The sequence below is a fragment of the Copadichromis virginalis genome, linkage group LG17 (genome assembly GCF_057382275.1).
Source record: "Copadichromis virginalis isolate Kocher_CV1m ecotype Utaka linkage group LG17, C_Virginalis_male_GT1.1, whole genome shotgun sequence".
NCBI lineage: Eukaryota > Metazoa > Chordata > Actinopteri > Cichliformes > Cichlidae > Copadichromis > Copadichromis virginalis.
The window spans coordinates 33,503,481-33,521,061 of NC_140634.1; the positions used below are offsets into that span (position 1 = coordinate 33,503,481).

General features: G+C 39.6%; 1 protein-coding gene across 3 annotated transcripts in view; it reads right to left on the reverse strand.

The window, feature by feature from the left end:
- The window catches only part of mdfic (MyoD family inhibitor domain containing), a 52,609-nt gene that overhangs the window by 13,865 nt on the left and 21,163 nt on the right, over nucleotides 1–17,581 (reverse strand). Inside the window, exons 2-5 of one of the 3 annotated variants that reach the window (XM_085436712.1) lie at nucleotides 14,456–14,682; nucleotides 12,105–12,475; nucleotides 11,603–11,707; nucleotides 9,523–9,633 (exon numbers count right to left, since the gene is read on the reverse strand). In XM_085436712.1, the coding sequence (XP_085292838.1) occupies nucleotides 9,523–9,633; nucleotides 11,603–11,696 (205 nt within the window). In that variant the 5' untranslated portion in view covers nucleotides 11,697–11,707; nucleotides 12,105–12,475; nucleotides 14,456–14,682. Of the gene's footprint in view, nucleotides 1–9,522; nucleotides 9,634–11,602; nucleotides 11,798–12,104; nucleotides 12,476–14,455; nucleotides 14,683–17,581 lie in introns of all 3 variants that reach the window. The other 2 variants (XM_085436711.1, XM_085436710.1) reach the window with 2 other exon arrangements.

Below are 17,581 nucleotides of genomic sequence, written 5' to 3' on the forward strand. Positions count from 1 at the left end.
AAAAATTTGACTCCACCAACCTACTGAAGTGAGACTTGAAGACATCGTTTAATATTTCTACTCCTCATTTCCCACACCGCTGCTGCATCTACCCAGGAAAAAGTGGAATTAAAAAGAAAAAAAAGAAAAAAAAGAAAAAAAAACCTTCGACCTTGTTCTGCTTAATTACATTTTACAGGAGTGAAGACAACTTGAAAGACAATAGCTTGATTCGATGACACGAATCCATCAATCTACTCAGTGCAAGTGTTCGCATTTCTAAAGGGAAGGAGGTGGTGATCGAGGAAGGGTGGGGCGGGGTCCGGGTCACCAATTCTTCTTTGATTTCAAAATGGAACATTTTCCCAGATTAATACGTTGACCGCCATCACTAAAACTCCCAATGAGATGCCACTTTCTGTGCGATGAATCATGCTGAAGGGAAAGTCACACACGCATTCAGCCACCAAAGCTCCAGCCACACAGGCCCCAGGTCTCCACTGTTGTGTGGAATTTGGCACGGTGCTAATTTGAGTATTACTAATACAGCGAAGAGCGAGGAGCGTTCAAAGCCTTGCAACTAGCCTGCTGTGAGAGACACTAAACGTTGCACTGTTCTCCACTTCTCCTCATTTCTGAGATGACTTTTATACGAAGCTGTTCCTGCATTAAGCTTTGCCAAATGCCTTCCATTCCCCTTCATCTGTTTCTTACCATCCACGAGGAGGGAAAGAGTTTATAAAGACAGCCAAATGCACGACTGCAGTATCTTTAAAAAGCTGCACATCTTGCACGGATTTAGACTTTACACGGCTAGCTACCACAATTTCTAGAAAGATCAATTATGACGTGACTCAGAGCAGGCCTGAGGGAGCTGCCAGGCTTCATACTCCCCAAGACAAAAAAAAAAAAAAAAAAAAAAAGTGCTCCACCCTCTCCTCGTCAACGACTCAAAACAAAAAGAAAAAACAAAAAAAACGGCGCAACAGTGAGGAAGGAACGGGAAAAGGGGGGGAGAAAAGGGAGGGAAGGAGGAGAATGGGGGTTATTTTCAGTTTCAGTTACATCGATGACTCAAATATTCCACCGCCTTTCAAAATCTCCTCACTCCAGCAGAAGTTCCACAGGAAGCTTTGCTTGTTTGAAATTCAACGGCGGGCGCGCAGACATGCACATGCGCACCCTCACACTCGGGCACATGAAGGCATGCACACATGCAAAGATGAAGCAGACACACAGGCAACAACTGCATGAGCCAAATAAATTTTGTGGAAGATCCACGAACACTAATATTGAAGTCAGAGATGAGGATCTGCCACTCCCTAAAAGCCAAAATCCAGCTGAAGTCTGACTCTGGGTCAGAAAGGGGAGAGGCAGTCTATCAAAATGCCCCCACACCTAGTTCCTTTATTTGCTCAGTATCAATCTCAGCATTAACCCTCTGCTAATGGGACAGCTGTGGGTCACCGCCTCGCATCGTCTGGATGCCAATCAAGGCCTTAAGCTGAGAGATCAGCCTTTGGGACAGAGGTGATCGTCTGCCTCTGAGTGGCTTTTAAAACACAGAGACGCCTGTATCGATTTTAGCTCTAGCCTGAAAGAGAAGTGTGGGGTGAAGGGGGTTGTGTCAGCTGTGGTTGTCTGTGCTTCTGGACGGGAGCCAGCCGCCGGGTCCCCGGTCACCCTCCACTGATCAGGGGGGCCTGACACAATGACCTCGTAGAAAGGCACTGAACCTGCAAACACGAACGGGGCAAGGAGTTGGAAGCTCGAGGGGTTCAGGGCTAGCAAGGGCAACATCAGCAGAGATCTCAGTAATAGAAAAGGGTTTTAACCTTAATGTTGGAGCCAAAACCCTGTTAGAGGCCAAGTAATCCCCCCTGTGCTATCTGATTTTTTTCTCTCCCCCTGTGTGTGTGTGTGAGGAGCTTCTGAAATGCATTCATGCTGTCATGTGTGGCACTGGTTAAGGAGCTGGTAAACATGGTCCAAACAGTCCAGCTACCTTGCCATATCTGTGCTAAACGGGTAAAAAAAACAAAACAATAAGGTAGACAAAACACAGAAAGCCAGGTTTATTTCCTGTGTTACAGCACTACCAAAGAACAGAGCTCCTATGCAGTTGTAGCACAATGAATTTCTTTTTCAGTAGTTACGTTTGAAATCCTTTATACTAAAACTTTCTCAAAGTTTCGATGACTAAGAGCAGGTTTAGTTAGTGAGTTTGAGGGTCACACAGGAAAAGGTGCACACATTTCTTAGTGTTTGTAAAGCATCTGTTCAGAAGATGGAGATTAATGTCAGTCTAAGCTTTGAGCATATTTATAGATTTTTAGACATTATTGTGGTGATCGTTAAATATTTGCCACCGTTTAGACATCGCTCTCAAGGTAGAGCTGGCGATAGAACGATAACGATATGTATCGCGATATAACTTTTACTCGATAGAGAAATTAAGCTATCGCGATAGACCTCGCCGCTCTTGTCCTCTTAAAAAAAAAAAAAAAAAGGTCAGCCAAATTAAGTAGCGCAGAGCCGAACCAATCACAGCCGCAGCGTCACGTCGCGTGACTTGTTACATACAGCACAAGTGCCAAGCCGCACGTGTGTTTGTTTGGGAAGCAGCCAGCGGGTAATGGAGCCAGCGCGTAATGGAGGAAATGAGTGTGCCGACTAGAAAAATCAACCGAGCGTGACCGAAGAGAAAACAGATGATGGTTCCAATGCCGGAGAGATTGTCGAACGGAAGAGCCATAGAAGTTCCGTAGTGTGAAGGTATTTCGGCTATTTCAAGTCTGACAAAAAACAGAGTAGCGTGCACTGTAAATTGTGCCGAAAACAAGTCTGGAAATACAATAAACTGGTGCATGCGTCACACTGTGCGCCACGTTATTGTTTCGGTGAAATGAATTTCTACAATACTGTTACTGTTAATTCTACTCTCTGCAGTGTTTAAATGCTTACATATACACACAGTTACTGTCCGTCCACACATACGACTCGGTTCTGCTTCTATGCCCCAGCTTTGTTTACTTTTTCCCACCGAGGCTTCTAGACTTCTGATTGGCCAACATTTCTGCACGGTTAGGAATCTAGCGCCACCTGCTGCTTTGGCATGTTCATAGCAGCGTTTTCCTTCATTTCTGCCTTTATGTGTGGACGGGATTCTTTTTTAAAACGAAAACGGAAAATCTCAGTTTTCAAAAATACCCGTGTACGTGTGGACGTAGCCTCAGTCTCTGACTGGAAGCGCTAATTCGTCATTCGGCTTTTGTCAGACTAAAGTAACTGTTAAAACTGTTTGAAAAGCTCAGCTATACAACAAGGAGAGATTGAGAATTTCCTTTTAGTTCTCAGTTTATTTGATATTGACAAAAGTTAGTCAGTTTTGTCTGTTCTTCTGTAAAACAAACTAAGATTTATTTTTAGAATTAATATTTTGTTTCTAAGTGGAATTGACAATTTAGTAGTCTGTTTCGTTTGTTCTATTTTGAAACTTAAACGCTTTAGCGGCTGCCTTTTGTGTAGTTTGCAATATTTGCCTTTATTTATCTGAAAAAGTCTCATGTTCCTTAAGTACATCTACCCTGTTGAACTTATTATGAGAAATAAATATTTAAATCAAAACAAGCTGCTGATTATTTCACATTTTACTTGTGAGCAACGGCACATTTAAATCTTACAAATATAGTTATTTGGCTTATATCGTGATAGATATCGTTATCGACTGAAATGAAAAAAACATATCGTGATATGAAAAAATCTCATATCGCCCAGCTCTATCTCAAGGGTTCTCAAAGAGTTTACAGTCATATCAGTATTAACCCAAAACCAACGAGGGTGGGAGTAATGTTCACATTATGCTTATTAAATAGGTATAAACTTTCTTAGGGTGTGGATATTATGCAATATTGTTAATACTGCAGGATATATTTTCTTGCAAATTTTCTTCCAGAACCCTGCAGATCCCCAAAGCCCACTTTGTGAACCACTAATCTGCTGAAGTGACCTAAAAATCGTTGTACTATTGTGTTATAGCATAAAAGTACTTTCAGGTTATTGCGTAAGAGTGCAAAGATTGGCTCAAGAGACAGAGTGGGTCGTCTACCAATCAGAAAGTCAATGGCATCCTTGGGCAACATACTAATCCTAAAGTTTTCCTAGCAATCACGCGAGTGGTGATTCTTTGCAATCACGCGAGTGGTGATTCTTTGCAATCAGTTCTTTGCATTAAAATATATACATAGATAAAACACAGTTGGATTGTTTTCTACAAAGTCTAAAATGTAATGGATTTGGTTGACACGTATGTTTCTTTTAGGGCCTTTTGTGTGTTTCTATACAACAGTGTTGCTTCTTAACCCCATGACATGTTATAGACATGTGGAAAAACAAACCTCTGACCCTTACTCCAAAACCTGTGCTAGTAACAGTGTAACTTTCAGCTTCTGAAATGTGTCCTCAAAAGTAACAAATCAAAAACTATTTATATTTCTTACGAGTACACTAAAAGTGTTAAAATGACTTAAAAAAAATTACTCTGAATTTAAAAAAATTCTACGCAGTCTCCTCAATCAAAATCCATACATGTTGTCTTGCAGCTAACGTGCACTTAAAATACTGCGGTCCACAAATGGAGGTATGCATATCTAATCATCTGGCTCAAGTATTTTGAATATCTTCAAAAAAAAAATAAAAAATTAACAGCGAATAGTCTCGGGCACTTTGGGTAAAATATGCTAATTAACACACTTGAAATTTCCCATATGAAATCTATCTGCACCAAGACAATGAGAAAATAATTACAACAGAGGTAGAATTACAATGACCATTTTAATCAACCCCTACACTAGCATTTCACCCTATTTATACAGTTTTTGATTCCATGACCCACTGGTAAGTAATCACTTGAAAATTACAGTTCAGTTTATAATAGGTCTATGCTTTAGACACATTATTTCTGCAGACGGGGCTGCGAGGATTGCAATAAAGATATGGATCTTGCATAACAACAATTACAATGCAATTCCTATACCTAAAAAAAAAAACATTCTTGAAAAAGAGAATTGACACAAGGTTAAAAAAGTCTTAAAGTACTTAAAGCACTTTGGAAGACAAATGAAACAAAGTGACACGATCTTAGAATGTTGATTCAACAATTGGCCAGCAAAAACACCTCGAGGAAGCCCTCGCCGCCCCTTTTTTCTTTAAATCTCATATTAAAAACTTTATAAGTTCATTTATAACTCTGAATTGTTGAATCCTTTCTGCAAAGACAAATGAAAGTATATGACACGACCACGTTAAACAATTCCCGTTGCTTCCCTTTGTGACCTCCACTTCCAAAAGGTCAACTCGATACACAGGTAATAACCTTGAAAGTGTGCAACTAAAGAGTGAAATCACAGATTCACACAAAGGCCAGACTAATGTCTTCCTTTAGAAAAAAAAAGAAAAAAAAAGTCATGCTATTTGACCTTCTTTTCTCACTACAGAATTTCCATGAGATTAAAAAAAAAAAAAAAAAACAGACCTGTTCTTCACATGCTGGTAAGGTCATCTTTATCAACTGCAGAAGCATTAAAAAAAGTATTTGACAATCTTATGAATAATGTGATGATTAAACTCCTAAAACTAGTGCTGGGTGGTAGCAATTTATTTCCAGACATGGGCTGGAGAGGCATGGCCCTGTTTGCAAGAGATATCAGGTGCTTGAAAAACCAGAATAGTCTCTTGAGGAATGTCTGTCTCCCACACATGACTCTTCCCACACATGACTGTTCCTCCTCTCCCAGGTTTCAGAGCCACAGAGGAACTGTGTGCTGACAAAGGTCTAACAAGAGGGGCAGAATTGTACTTTTGTTGTCTAAGCCGCAATGGTTTACAATCTAAGCGGCGACTGGAATTTATCTTGTTTGCAATCGTAAATTATTACGCCTCGCACAACGCGTGGCATAACAGTGTTCACTGCACTTTCCTTTAAATGCGCTCTGCTGAGAACATTTAAAAAATACAGAAACACCACTGTGTTTACTTTCTCATTTTAAGGGGGCCCACTGATTAAATAGACCACTTGTCAAAACAATGTTATCATAACTGAAATAGGATCTTTGCTGTTATTACAACAATATAATGGGCTTCCTCTTGTTGTGATAAGTCACCATCCACAAATTGTACACAGCTTTAAAATCAGACAGCCCTGGGACACAGTCAGGACTGAGATGTAGGCGGGCAGATGATTTCTTATTGATTTCCTGTTTCTGTGGTGAAGAGAGCTCTCAATTACCCCTGCCAGCGAGCAGATTGGTTCCCTCAAAACACAACCACAGCGAGACTGCCAGTCTATGACATAAATAGGTTAAGTTAAGCAGCCCTAAATCATTTTTCCAACTATTAGATGACCACAAACAGACAAAGCTACTTAAAAACGTTCTCCAAGATTATAGTTCATTTTCTTTATTTACAAACCTGGGTATCTTACATGTCTTTTTAGCTATAGCTCAACTTCATAATGCAGTAAGCTCCACTCTTTGAAAGGCTCAATGTTACTACTGAAATTAGAAAACTCAACAATTTGTAGAAGCTTTTAGAAATCAGACAAATTAATTGGGAAGTGATTTTATCCCCTACACTGATGCCTATATATCATGTTTGATTTTATGGTTTTATTGTACTTTAAAAAAAATAAAAATAAATTATTGTACTTTCTGAAACCATGGTGGAATGGTTCATGCGGTCACTTAAACAGTGAAAGACCCCCAGTTTGGTCCCATAAGAAGACAGATATTCCTTGGGAGATGCATCCAGTGCTTGAGTCTGCCAAATCAAGTATGCACAGCTACCAGCTCTGGCAGCCCCTTATGAATAAGGGTATAGCCAAAATTAATTTTTTTTTGTGTTAATATACATTATTAGAAGAAGAAGAAGAAGAAGAAGAAGAAGAAGACAAAGTCAGTTTAATATTTTGAGATATGTTACAGTTTTACTTGAGTTACCCCAAATGTAAAACTTTGTAAAACAGATGCAAAACTTTGTCTAACTAATCTAATGGCGCTCATTTCTGACTAGTAACAGTGATACTGAGGCGAGCTGTTGAGGATATCCTGAACTTTTCTGATGCCAAGCTGCTGCTTTTATTAGTGTTAGCCACTGTGAGACACTTCTTTGAAGTGCATCCAACTTTGTCAGAGAATGTCAGACAGTAAATAAACTCTCATAAAACATCCATACATATGCAATAATACTAAGTGCAATAATCCTTTCTGTCATCGTTGTATTTTTACTCAGTTGTATATAGTATTTGTATTTGTATTCTATTTTTATCTTATTGTATATTTATTTTATTTTATTCTACTGTATATAGTATTTTATTTTATTTTATTCTATTCTGTACAGTTGTGTACTGTATTTATTCTTATTGTATTCTAATTTTTGCCTCATAACTTTTGCACTGTCCACTTCCTGCTGTGACAAAACAAATTTCCCACGTGTGGGACTAATAAAGGTTATCTTATCTTATCTTAAAATTGAATTATCCTGTTTATCAGAAAGTATGATTTCCTTTGCTAGCTTGTTAGCATACCGTCTGTGCAGGGGCTTGCAAAGACCTGAAGTTGTTTCTGTTCTGGATGCAGTTTGCATTTTACCGTTACGCTCTCGTACTGTTGTGCAATAAAAAATAAATAAAGGTAATGTACATATCCAGGCTGTAGACTGTGCTATTATTTTTCTCCTCTGGCACACAAACTGAAATCAGCTGATTGTGGTGCAAGTGCAAATGGAACCAATAAGTGGGCTCGACGGACAAGCACACTAACAATTCCAAGGAATTGAAGTACTTGGGACCGGTTCTCTACAAGAACTAACATTCCTACTTATAATTGTCACTTTTCAATATTTTAGCAACATCTAGGTGTTTAGAATTTCCTGTTTCATTGGGAAATCTCTGGAATATTCTCAAAGTATTCTATTGCAGGACAGAGTTGAAGACAAACTATTCAAACTAGACAAACTAAGTGTTTTTATTGTATTATAAATACTATAATCAGGCTTTGATCTTTCAAATGAAAAACAGGAAAACTTCTTTACCAGCCTCTGTGTGTTTATGTGTGTGTGTGTGTGTGTGTGTGTGTGTGTGTGTGTGTGTGTGTGTGTGTGTGTGTGTGTGTGTGTGTGTGTAGCAGAAAAAAAGAATCGGTGTGGATGTTAAGGGGAGCGACATCAATTACAACGCAAAACTGTTGTCACAGGGGCTTATCTGCTGAGATGAAAGCAGAGCATGCCTCCCTCTAAAAGTGCAATACTCCACACACCTGCCAAGCTAGAGAGACCTCTTGACAGAATTTTCTTTTTTATTATTATCTCTTTTCCATGCTACTTCAGTAAACAAGCCACTGGCAAGTCATTAAGCTTAATACCAGAAAAGGCAGGAAAAGGCACCCTGGAAAAGTTAACAACCAAGAAACAAAGGAACTGTTGTCAAGAACTGTGTCAAATGAAGATAAAAAAAAACAATCCTTATTATTGCTAGGCACTTACATGGATGGAAGCAATCAGGTGCTATTAGCCTATGTTGACACATCTCACTCTTCTTAGGAACAATGAAACACACACGAAGGCACACAAAGCTTTTAGCCCGTTTCATTTTGTGACCTGCAATCCATATTTCAATATCAATTCAAATTGCTGAACTAAAGTGCATCTTGGTTTAATTAGACTCAAGAAGTTCAATGTCAAATAATTGTTTTGTAAAACCTCACCGTGCACTGCATTTGCATAAAACAATGTGATTAACTCAGAGTTACAATACAGGCACACAAAGTTTCCCCAAAGGAAAAAATAAATAAAAAATTAGAACCATCCAGAAAAAAAGACATCTTTTGAAAATCTAAAACACCTGCTAATGGTATGATGGATCGCAGGGAGGAACAATATACTCATGTAATCCTGGTGAACATTTCTTCAACAGAAAAGTGCCTCTAGCTGCTGGCACAAGTCTTCTTCAATAGGTGAATGATTGGTGCAGGCTAAAAAACACTGTGGCTAACATTCAATCAGAGTGTAAAGACAGCTAGTGCCAGAACCACAAACAGGATTTCCCCACTTCCAAAACACAGCGCTGAGGGTTTGGAAGGAGAAGTAAAAAATGACGAAATGAGCCAAGTCTTGGTCATTATGGCAGAATAAGAGCGCCTGCATGTTACCACGCTTACCAAGAGAGCTTGGTGCTATCTTGACATTACTTTAATTGGAAACACTGAAGCTAATATTTTAGTTGGCCAACTGACCCCTGCCTCACACACTGTGCAACTGCCATAACAACAACTATCCATATAGCGGTTGTGATGATAGAAAAAAGGACGAGATTACAGCCGCTTTAATGTTAAATAAATGGTAAACAGAACCGTTGTGACTGTTGCAGGCAGAACGTGTTTGTTATTTCCACTCTCTACAATTAAACGGTGCATTGTTGTTTATCATTAAAAATAACAGCAAGATGCCCCGCTGCCCGCCCACAGCTTTTCCCAGGTCGTTAAAACTTACTTCTTACAGGCTCGCAATAATTAGGCTTCTCCTCCATCACGTGACTCGGTCCTTCGGCGGCTGGTTTCCTGGGAGATGATGTTCTCCCTGATGATTCATTGTCACGAGCATCTAGGGTCACAAGAATTTAACGTCAAACAGAGCTGATGAAGAAAAACCCGCCACATGGAGAGTTGCGCAAACTAAGTACTGTGCTGCATGGTGACCGACAAGACGGGGTCGCTTAGTTTAATTTCATGCTATTAAGGACTCAGCTGTTCATTCCTTTAAAATAAAATAAAACAAAATAAAAAAAACAGATGTAAACTTTAAGTGTAGAGTTGGCCACGGAGGACAGAATATCAGGGACAGCTGGATGATCCAGAGGTGCGGAGGCCGCTCAGCATGTTTTTGCCAGAAAAAACAGGCCACTGGCAAACTGCACAACATTGAGGGGCGGTTCAGGTAAAGGCCTTGCCAGAGCTCTGGATCTCATTTTCTCTCCTTTTGCTCCCGGGCGTGCTCTACCTGCCAAGCTTTTTAACTGCCATAAAAGGCTGCATTCATCTAAATTGGAAAAAGTATGTTGGCAAAAAGAAGAAGAAGAAGAGAAAAAAAATCTTACAGCCTGATAGATGCGCAAATGCACGAGAGACAGCTTCACTCATCTGCCTAACCCGTTTCTTCTGGCCTCTTGACTTCAAGGCTCGCTCAGGCTTCGCTCACTGCACACTGCTGCTTTGTTCGGTAAATAAACCTTCCACAATGACTTTATTCACTGGTTTGGAGCCAGATGCCTACTCATAGGCCATAGTTTTGGGGGATTTTTTCCCCTTAAAACTGAAAGTTTTTCAGTGCCGTCGTGGAGCTCGAGCCTTCAGCTCGGTGAAGATTGATTCAACAAACCTAAAAAAAAAGAATCACATTTACAGAAGCCTTGCTCCCATACTCCCATACAACACCCTGTGTTTGTAAGCAAGTGATGGATGGGGCAGCGTAACAGATGAGTGCGGGCCAGAAACTCTGCCCAGAGAGATATGGCACATATCTCAGCTCGGGGGGGCTAATGTATGGTAGCAGCGGTGACGTTAGCAGCAGTTCTGTGTGATGCATCGCAGTATTTAGTGATCACAGTTAGAAATAAATTGCTCTATTCTCTGTACATCCGCAGTCCCCGGGGAGGGGAAATCTAGTCCTAACTCCAAGTGCCTTTGAAGGTCCAGCAAAAAAAAAAAAAAAAATCCATTCACAACCCAACAGCCCCAGTGATTGCTTACTTTGTCCTACTTTGCTATTTTCTGACAGTGCCATAATGATGCTTGGTATAAATAGGATGGTTAATGGTTCATTGCTTGTTTGAAGAAAAATGAAAAGGGGGTGTGGGGGGGTAAGCTTATTTTACATGTGATAATCTTAGGGGCAACTAGAAAGTTAATTAAAAACTATAATTGGCTGTGGTTGCTGTTAATAGTCACTAGGGCGTTTCTGCAGACTTTATTGGGGGGGAAAAAACAAAAAAAAAACCCACAAACACTATCGAGCTTAAAGCTGGAGCAGAGATACTGATGCACACCAAAAGTCACATGAATATAATGTAGAAAGCAAGTCTGTGATTGTCCAGAGCAGACTGAAAAATCCTGATATGCCAATCATCTGTAGCACACACCCACTGGCTTGTCTTTAGGATTTGCTTTTTAGCGTGAGTTTCTGACTGAGTATGACACTATATTTAGAGCTCACTTTCATTACTGGTATGCTGGCAGCTAGGATTGAAAAAAAAAACCCTCCATAAACATGTACACCAGAGGCTGGTGTTATATAGGAGTTTTTTTTCCCTTTTTTTTTTTTCCTTTGGATTGGATGTTTTAAGTGGGTAAGCTTGGCTTGAATGTGGGTAAAAGGTTCATTTTAAATGTGATTGGTGGATCTGAACCAGTACAGAGCCAACATATTCTGACAAAAAGCTAATTAGATCTTACAAAAGCACCTCTCTCATCCTCCCAAACCCTCTCAAGGATAAATACACCTGACTTATGTAACTGAAATTGTACGTTTCTAAATCAATCGGTTTTCACTTTAGGTCCATCCTGTGTTTTCTTACCGTGTGTGGCTGACAGCAGGGGACTTGTCTCCTGCCCTGGGCCCTTCGCTGGCTCTGCCAGCCCATCCGGATGAAGGACAGTCTCCTTGGACATGAGACAGTCGTCTTTTGGGGGGAAACAAAACAGCAGAAGTAGTTTCTCCCTGTCCTCAGCCTTCAATGCTGTGAAAACCAACGCCTCATCATCAGCACAGGCTTGAAGACACAAATAAAAAATGTTTTAAACAAACGCGCAGGTCGCCAACTTATTCACGCAGCGAGAAAAGTGACGTCGCGCTCCAGAAAGTCTTAGTCGAAATTTCCCTTTTTGTCGTTTTTTTTTTTAAACATAAACTTACTGCAAAACTTCACATGGCGTTCATTTATTCACATACACACCATTTTCTATAGGTATATATATATATATATATATATATATACACATATATATATATATATATATAAACGCTTTAATTGTTCTAAGCGTTATTTACGGCAAAAGGCGACACGAAGGACAATTTACCTTTCAAACATGACAACTCCGGTGCTTCAGAAGTGATTTATTCCCATCCTCGCTTCCTCCAACTCGTTTCCCGAGACGTTAGGAAGAGAAAGGAAACTGGGTGAAGGAGTAGCTTCGAGTCCAAAAACTTTTCCGTAAGTATAGTTGGCAGTGTAACCGGGTCTCTGCTCGGGCCAGATGTTGTTGACGTGCAAAAAAACATGAATAATAATCCTCGCGACGCCCTCGACGCTCAGTGGCGGTAGTTTACTGAGGAAAGCTGCGTCTAAAACATTTTCATCATATCCGCATTCCTGCGCCACCACAGCCAGAGAAGCCACTCTTCTCTGCCTTTGCTACTCTTGGCGGCGGAGAGGAGAACAAGGCCCTCCCTGAACATGTGTCCCCAAAAATAAAGTTAGGAAAAAGTGAGTAATCACGTAAAATATATATTTTTTCAAATATATATGTTGGCATAATAAAAAATATATACAATTTTATTTAAAAAATGAACATATTTTTGCATATGTAATAGAGTCATGAGAAATTCAAGTAAAAGTCAAAACATTTTGGTTCTCACAAGATTGCTTTCATTAGTGTCTCTTCTTCCAGGATGACAGTACTCCCATCCAAAGGGAGTGAGATGTCACTGAATGGTTTAAACACTATGACAGTGGTGGCAAATTCTCAGGTCTTTGCACTCAAGCGGTGCAGATAGTGCTCTCTGAAACCATCATCTGAAAAGCAGATGAGGGAATGTATTTTGAAGGAATTGTGTTCCATTCCTGCAGCAGACTTCCAGAGACTTGGAGAATCATTGCCAAGGCAAGCTGAAGCTGTGACATGATGACCCAGTTATTGAGACACTTATTGTTGGTTTGTGTTTTATTTTCCTTATTTTTGTAAATGAATTTGGTTTGTTTGGAAATAAAAACAGAATCCAGTGATTTCCAAATTTCACAAATCTGTATCTTATTCATATCATATGTTTAAACTGAGAAAATTGATAATTTAAATAAATTAATAGGGTCATTTTGAGTTTGATGGTGGTAACATATCTCAAAAATGTTGGTAAAAAAGTAAATGCCACTAAAAACAAACAGCTGGAGGAACACTCTGCAGCCAATTAGTTTAACTGCTAACATGTTACAAACATGACTGGGTACAATGATATATTCAAAATTTGAAGTTTTTATGAAAAACATAAACAAAAAGATGAATGATTTGTTAGTTAAAGCTTGAAAGTATATACAGGTTTTAGACCAACATATGATCCTGTGACAAAGTGGTTACACTTAAACTCAGTTACCACTTGTCCCTTAACCATATTGATAATTTATCTAAATTCATCTTTTTTTGTACAGTTGGCCATAATACTAACTTTGCTTTACATACTATCCCGGGTTGGTTTGTGGTAGCACTAGTTACATCCATTACATCTATGCATATGTTTTTAAAGCAAATACCACTAATCAACAAGTCATTTGAATTTTCTTCTGTTCACAGGTAAATTTCTAATAAATTATGTTTGCTTATGTTGCTTTGGTTATATTTACCATGTTTGTCAATTTGTTCAGGTCCTATATCTAAAACAGGTGTGTGGGAGGGGCTGCCCCAGTACCTCCTGTTTATATAGGGTTTTTGTTTAGAATCGTATTGTTTGGTCTAACCCATTTTTCAATAGTAGAGACTAATGAGGTTCAAGTGTGTGTAAAGTCCTGTATACAGCAAGTGAGATTTTACCTACCAGGCTTTAAAATGGTATGATGGAGATGCCAGAAATAAAGTACACTTAAAAGAAACTGATGCCGTTGCTGTCTACTTATCACCTTCCTTGCCACTTGGTCTACACTACCTCACAGCTCCCATCCAGATCACATCTTTTTCAAGGTCAGGCCTTGCATATTTCACCAAGATAAGACCTTCCACCCACTCAAAACATTTGCACCGCATGAAAAGAAATTTGGGTAAAAGAAGAGTCAGGATTGTTGAAAAACTAGAAAGTATATAGGTCACCTGCACCTATGACCAATTTATAACCCCCAATTAATCTAGCCCCATTGTGGCAGGAAGCAAGAGTACCCAGAAAGGATCTATGCAGACAGGGAGAACATGAAAATTCCACACAGAAAAGCCCCAGCTGGTTAGTGGATTTGAACCATCTTGCTGTAAGGCAAGAGTACCAACTACTCCACCATTGACATTTTACTTGAAATTTGACCCTCTTGGAGCATCTGTAGCTTATAACTCAAAATGTGACCAAACCTGGCAAGGCACTGTGGTGTTTTCTGTCATCTGCCTTTTCAATTATGATGTAATGGGATGGTGTTTTTTTTCTGTACAGGTACTGGCACACAGCCTTTCTTACTTACCTTCATGTTTCCCAATTTGTTTTAGTACTTCCTGTCTATGTTTTGTGTGGCAAACATTGCAAGTCATTCCTCCCATTGCTCATTCGGTTGCCAGATTGTCCTTCAAGTCACTGTCGTCAAGCTTTCCAGTTGTTCTTGCCATTCAATATTTTATTTTATCCAAGTACCTGTATGAGATTGTGGGTTGGATCTCTGTCAGCCTCAGTATTAAACTCCCATTTGCATACCTAAAGAAAATAGACAAAATAGCTGTGGTAAATCAACCACAAAGATGGACAACATGTGTCAAAAGTTGAAAACTGTAAATATGCAACAGAATAATAATCGCAACAACCTTTTTAGCTCCAACTTTATCTTTTATCTTTCTCCATTTCAATTCAAATATAATTTTCTTCACATAAATGGGAGCAGAGTCCTGTGCTGTGTCCTCTCTATAGTCAGCAGGGTATTGTTAGTGCAGATTCTTGCTGATTGCCATCATAGCCATTGAACCCTATTGGTAACAATATAAGTGAGATTTAAGCCTTGGTAACATGAGAGTGTGGAGGTGATTGATGTGAAATATGCCCTCCCTCATTGACTGGATGAACTCCATTTTCTGCTCCTAATGCAGAAATCACTCAGGGTCCCCAGCATAATGATTTACGATGAATCTGTGTCAATGTTGAACTCGGCAAACCCCACGTAATCCATCTTGCAGATATACCTACCTACCCCGCCCCACCTTGCCAGCTCTCACCCGCCCGTCCCTTGCCTTCACGATAGGAAGGTAAGGAATGTGTGTCTCTGTCTCGCTCCCTCCCTCTCTCTATGTCTATAAGTGTTGAATCCATTACAGGCCTGATGTGTAATCACAGAGGACCTCTGTGCCCCCTTAGACTGTAATTACCTGGATACAGATACTCCCTCACTCCATCCTCTAGAGCTGCTCAAAGCCAACAACTCCATTAACCAGCATGCAGTGCTTTCAGCCTGCCTGACTGGGTGCCAAATGTAGAGATACAGTTGAAAGGGGGGAAAAAAGTTAAATTTTCATTTAAATAATATGAATTTGGCCTCGGTAGTGTGTAATGGTCACAGTTCAGCTTCTGGATAAAACACAAACAGATTAAAGCCTATACTTGAAGGGTCCCTCCTCGACGTATGGTAATCTTTTGAAGACTGTACATGCAACGTAAGTGCACCGTGAAATCAACCCCTGTTGTCAGTCTTTGTCTCTCTTACATAGTGACACTGCTGTTGCTGCTGACAAACATTATCTTGTGTGTGATCATGTGCACAGTGTCATTCCCCACTCCCTCCCTGCCTCCTTTTTTTTTTTTTTTTCAAAATAAGTCAAAGTGGAGCTGGCTGTGTAGACACAGTGGGTTGTCACAGTGTGTCAAGCGCTGGTGTCAGCATTGCATCTGTTGCAGTCACATCTCAGAAGACACAAGGAAGCATCTCTCTGTTGACTTCATCTGTTTGTTTGGCAGCTTGCCTGATTGCTAGAGTGTGTAGTGGCGAAGAGAAGCGCCGGCTCAGTCGGTGCACACGCTGCCGACAAGTCTAATCCTCCTTTGCCGAGTAAGGAGGGAGCCCAGCCCCAAACAAATACTGCAACTCCAGGCTACCATGTATTTCATCTTCCACACTGCACACCCTCTATGTGTCTTTAATATAATTACATATATAATTTATGTATAATAAATCAATTTTCTTTTTCCTTCTAAAAAAAGAAAAAAGAAATACACATTCGTTTTTTGGTTGGAGTCATCTACCAGTTAGTGTAAAATAAAAAACAAAGATCAAACAGTGAGCTTAATTATCTGCAAAAGGTAATAAAATACATTCTCCAGCATTTTAAACACGTATCTGACATGTTGTTGTATCTCATTTCTGTAATCTGTACAAAAACCAAAGATTAAAAACCTTCAGGTCAGCATGGTGGTACAATGGTCACCATTATCACTTTACAGCTGTAGGGTCCTGGTTCAAATCCACCAATAATTGGTGATCATAAAATGGCCATAGGTGTGAATAGTTGTATGTTGGCTCTGTGACAGACTGGTGACCTGTCCAGGATGTACTCCTTGTCCTCACGAACCTGGATTAGATAAGTGGAGGAAAATGGATGGAACTCTTTAATACACTGTTATGTGATGGTGTGTATAGTTTTTTTTTAATTATTTTATATTTTTGGTTTCATAAACATTGATATTTAATTTTAGACCCTTTGACTTCAGCACAAATATTTGCTGAGCATTGATCTGATTTCCAAGAATTCGTTCATACAAACTGAGTCTGGCTAGCTCTGTATGAAAGAAAAATGGCCATAGTTAATGTCATGCTTGCAACAGCTGACTGACGAATTAGAGTTTGGTATTTCGACAGATGTCATTTGCCGCCCACCGTGAAAAAGTTGACCAATCGTCATGCTAGCTAGCTTAGTTAGCTAGCCATATCCAAAATTCACCACGATGTGCTAATTTTGGCTAGCAAAAAACAGTCCTATAATAAACTGGATTATCCTTACCTGTGATTTCTGCCATGAGCCCAGTACACAGTAAGTAATAAAAAAGATCACCCCAGTACAGTAGGCATGTTATTAGTAGTAAGGTGTTTTAACATAAGATTCCAGTAGTGTTAACTGAGTTTCAAAACAAGGCTCTGCAGATTTCTGGAACCTCTTCCTAAACTTAATTTAATCCTAGAGGTTTCTAAGCTAACTAGCACCTTCCTCCATATATATACACATATATATCACTAATAAACAACCTTTTTGTTGTGATTGTTTGATTTAAACTTTTATATATGTAAAGGATTTCATTTTCCCCGAATGCTCAATGCAGCTTTGAAAATATTCATAATGGGACTGCAAAGCTTTAGCATTCCAAGTATATAGTTAGGTGATCTGTATGATTAACTGTGAGTCTCCACTCTTATCATGAGCTTGCTAATCTCATTTGTTTTTCGAGGAAACTTTTGTACAACTCTTTCAGAAACTGAGCTGACAATGAGAGATAGCTTTAGGACAGAATATCTGTAATTAGCCCTAATGAGCTTATTTCTTAGCACCCTGCAGTTGTAATAGAAATGCAAAAATTGGCCCACATTGCTCTCTGCATTGACTTTAATGGCCAGGCG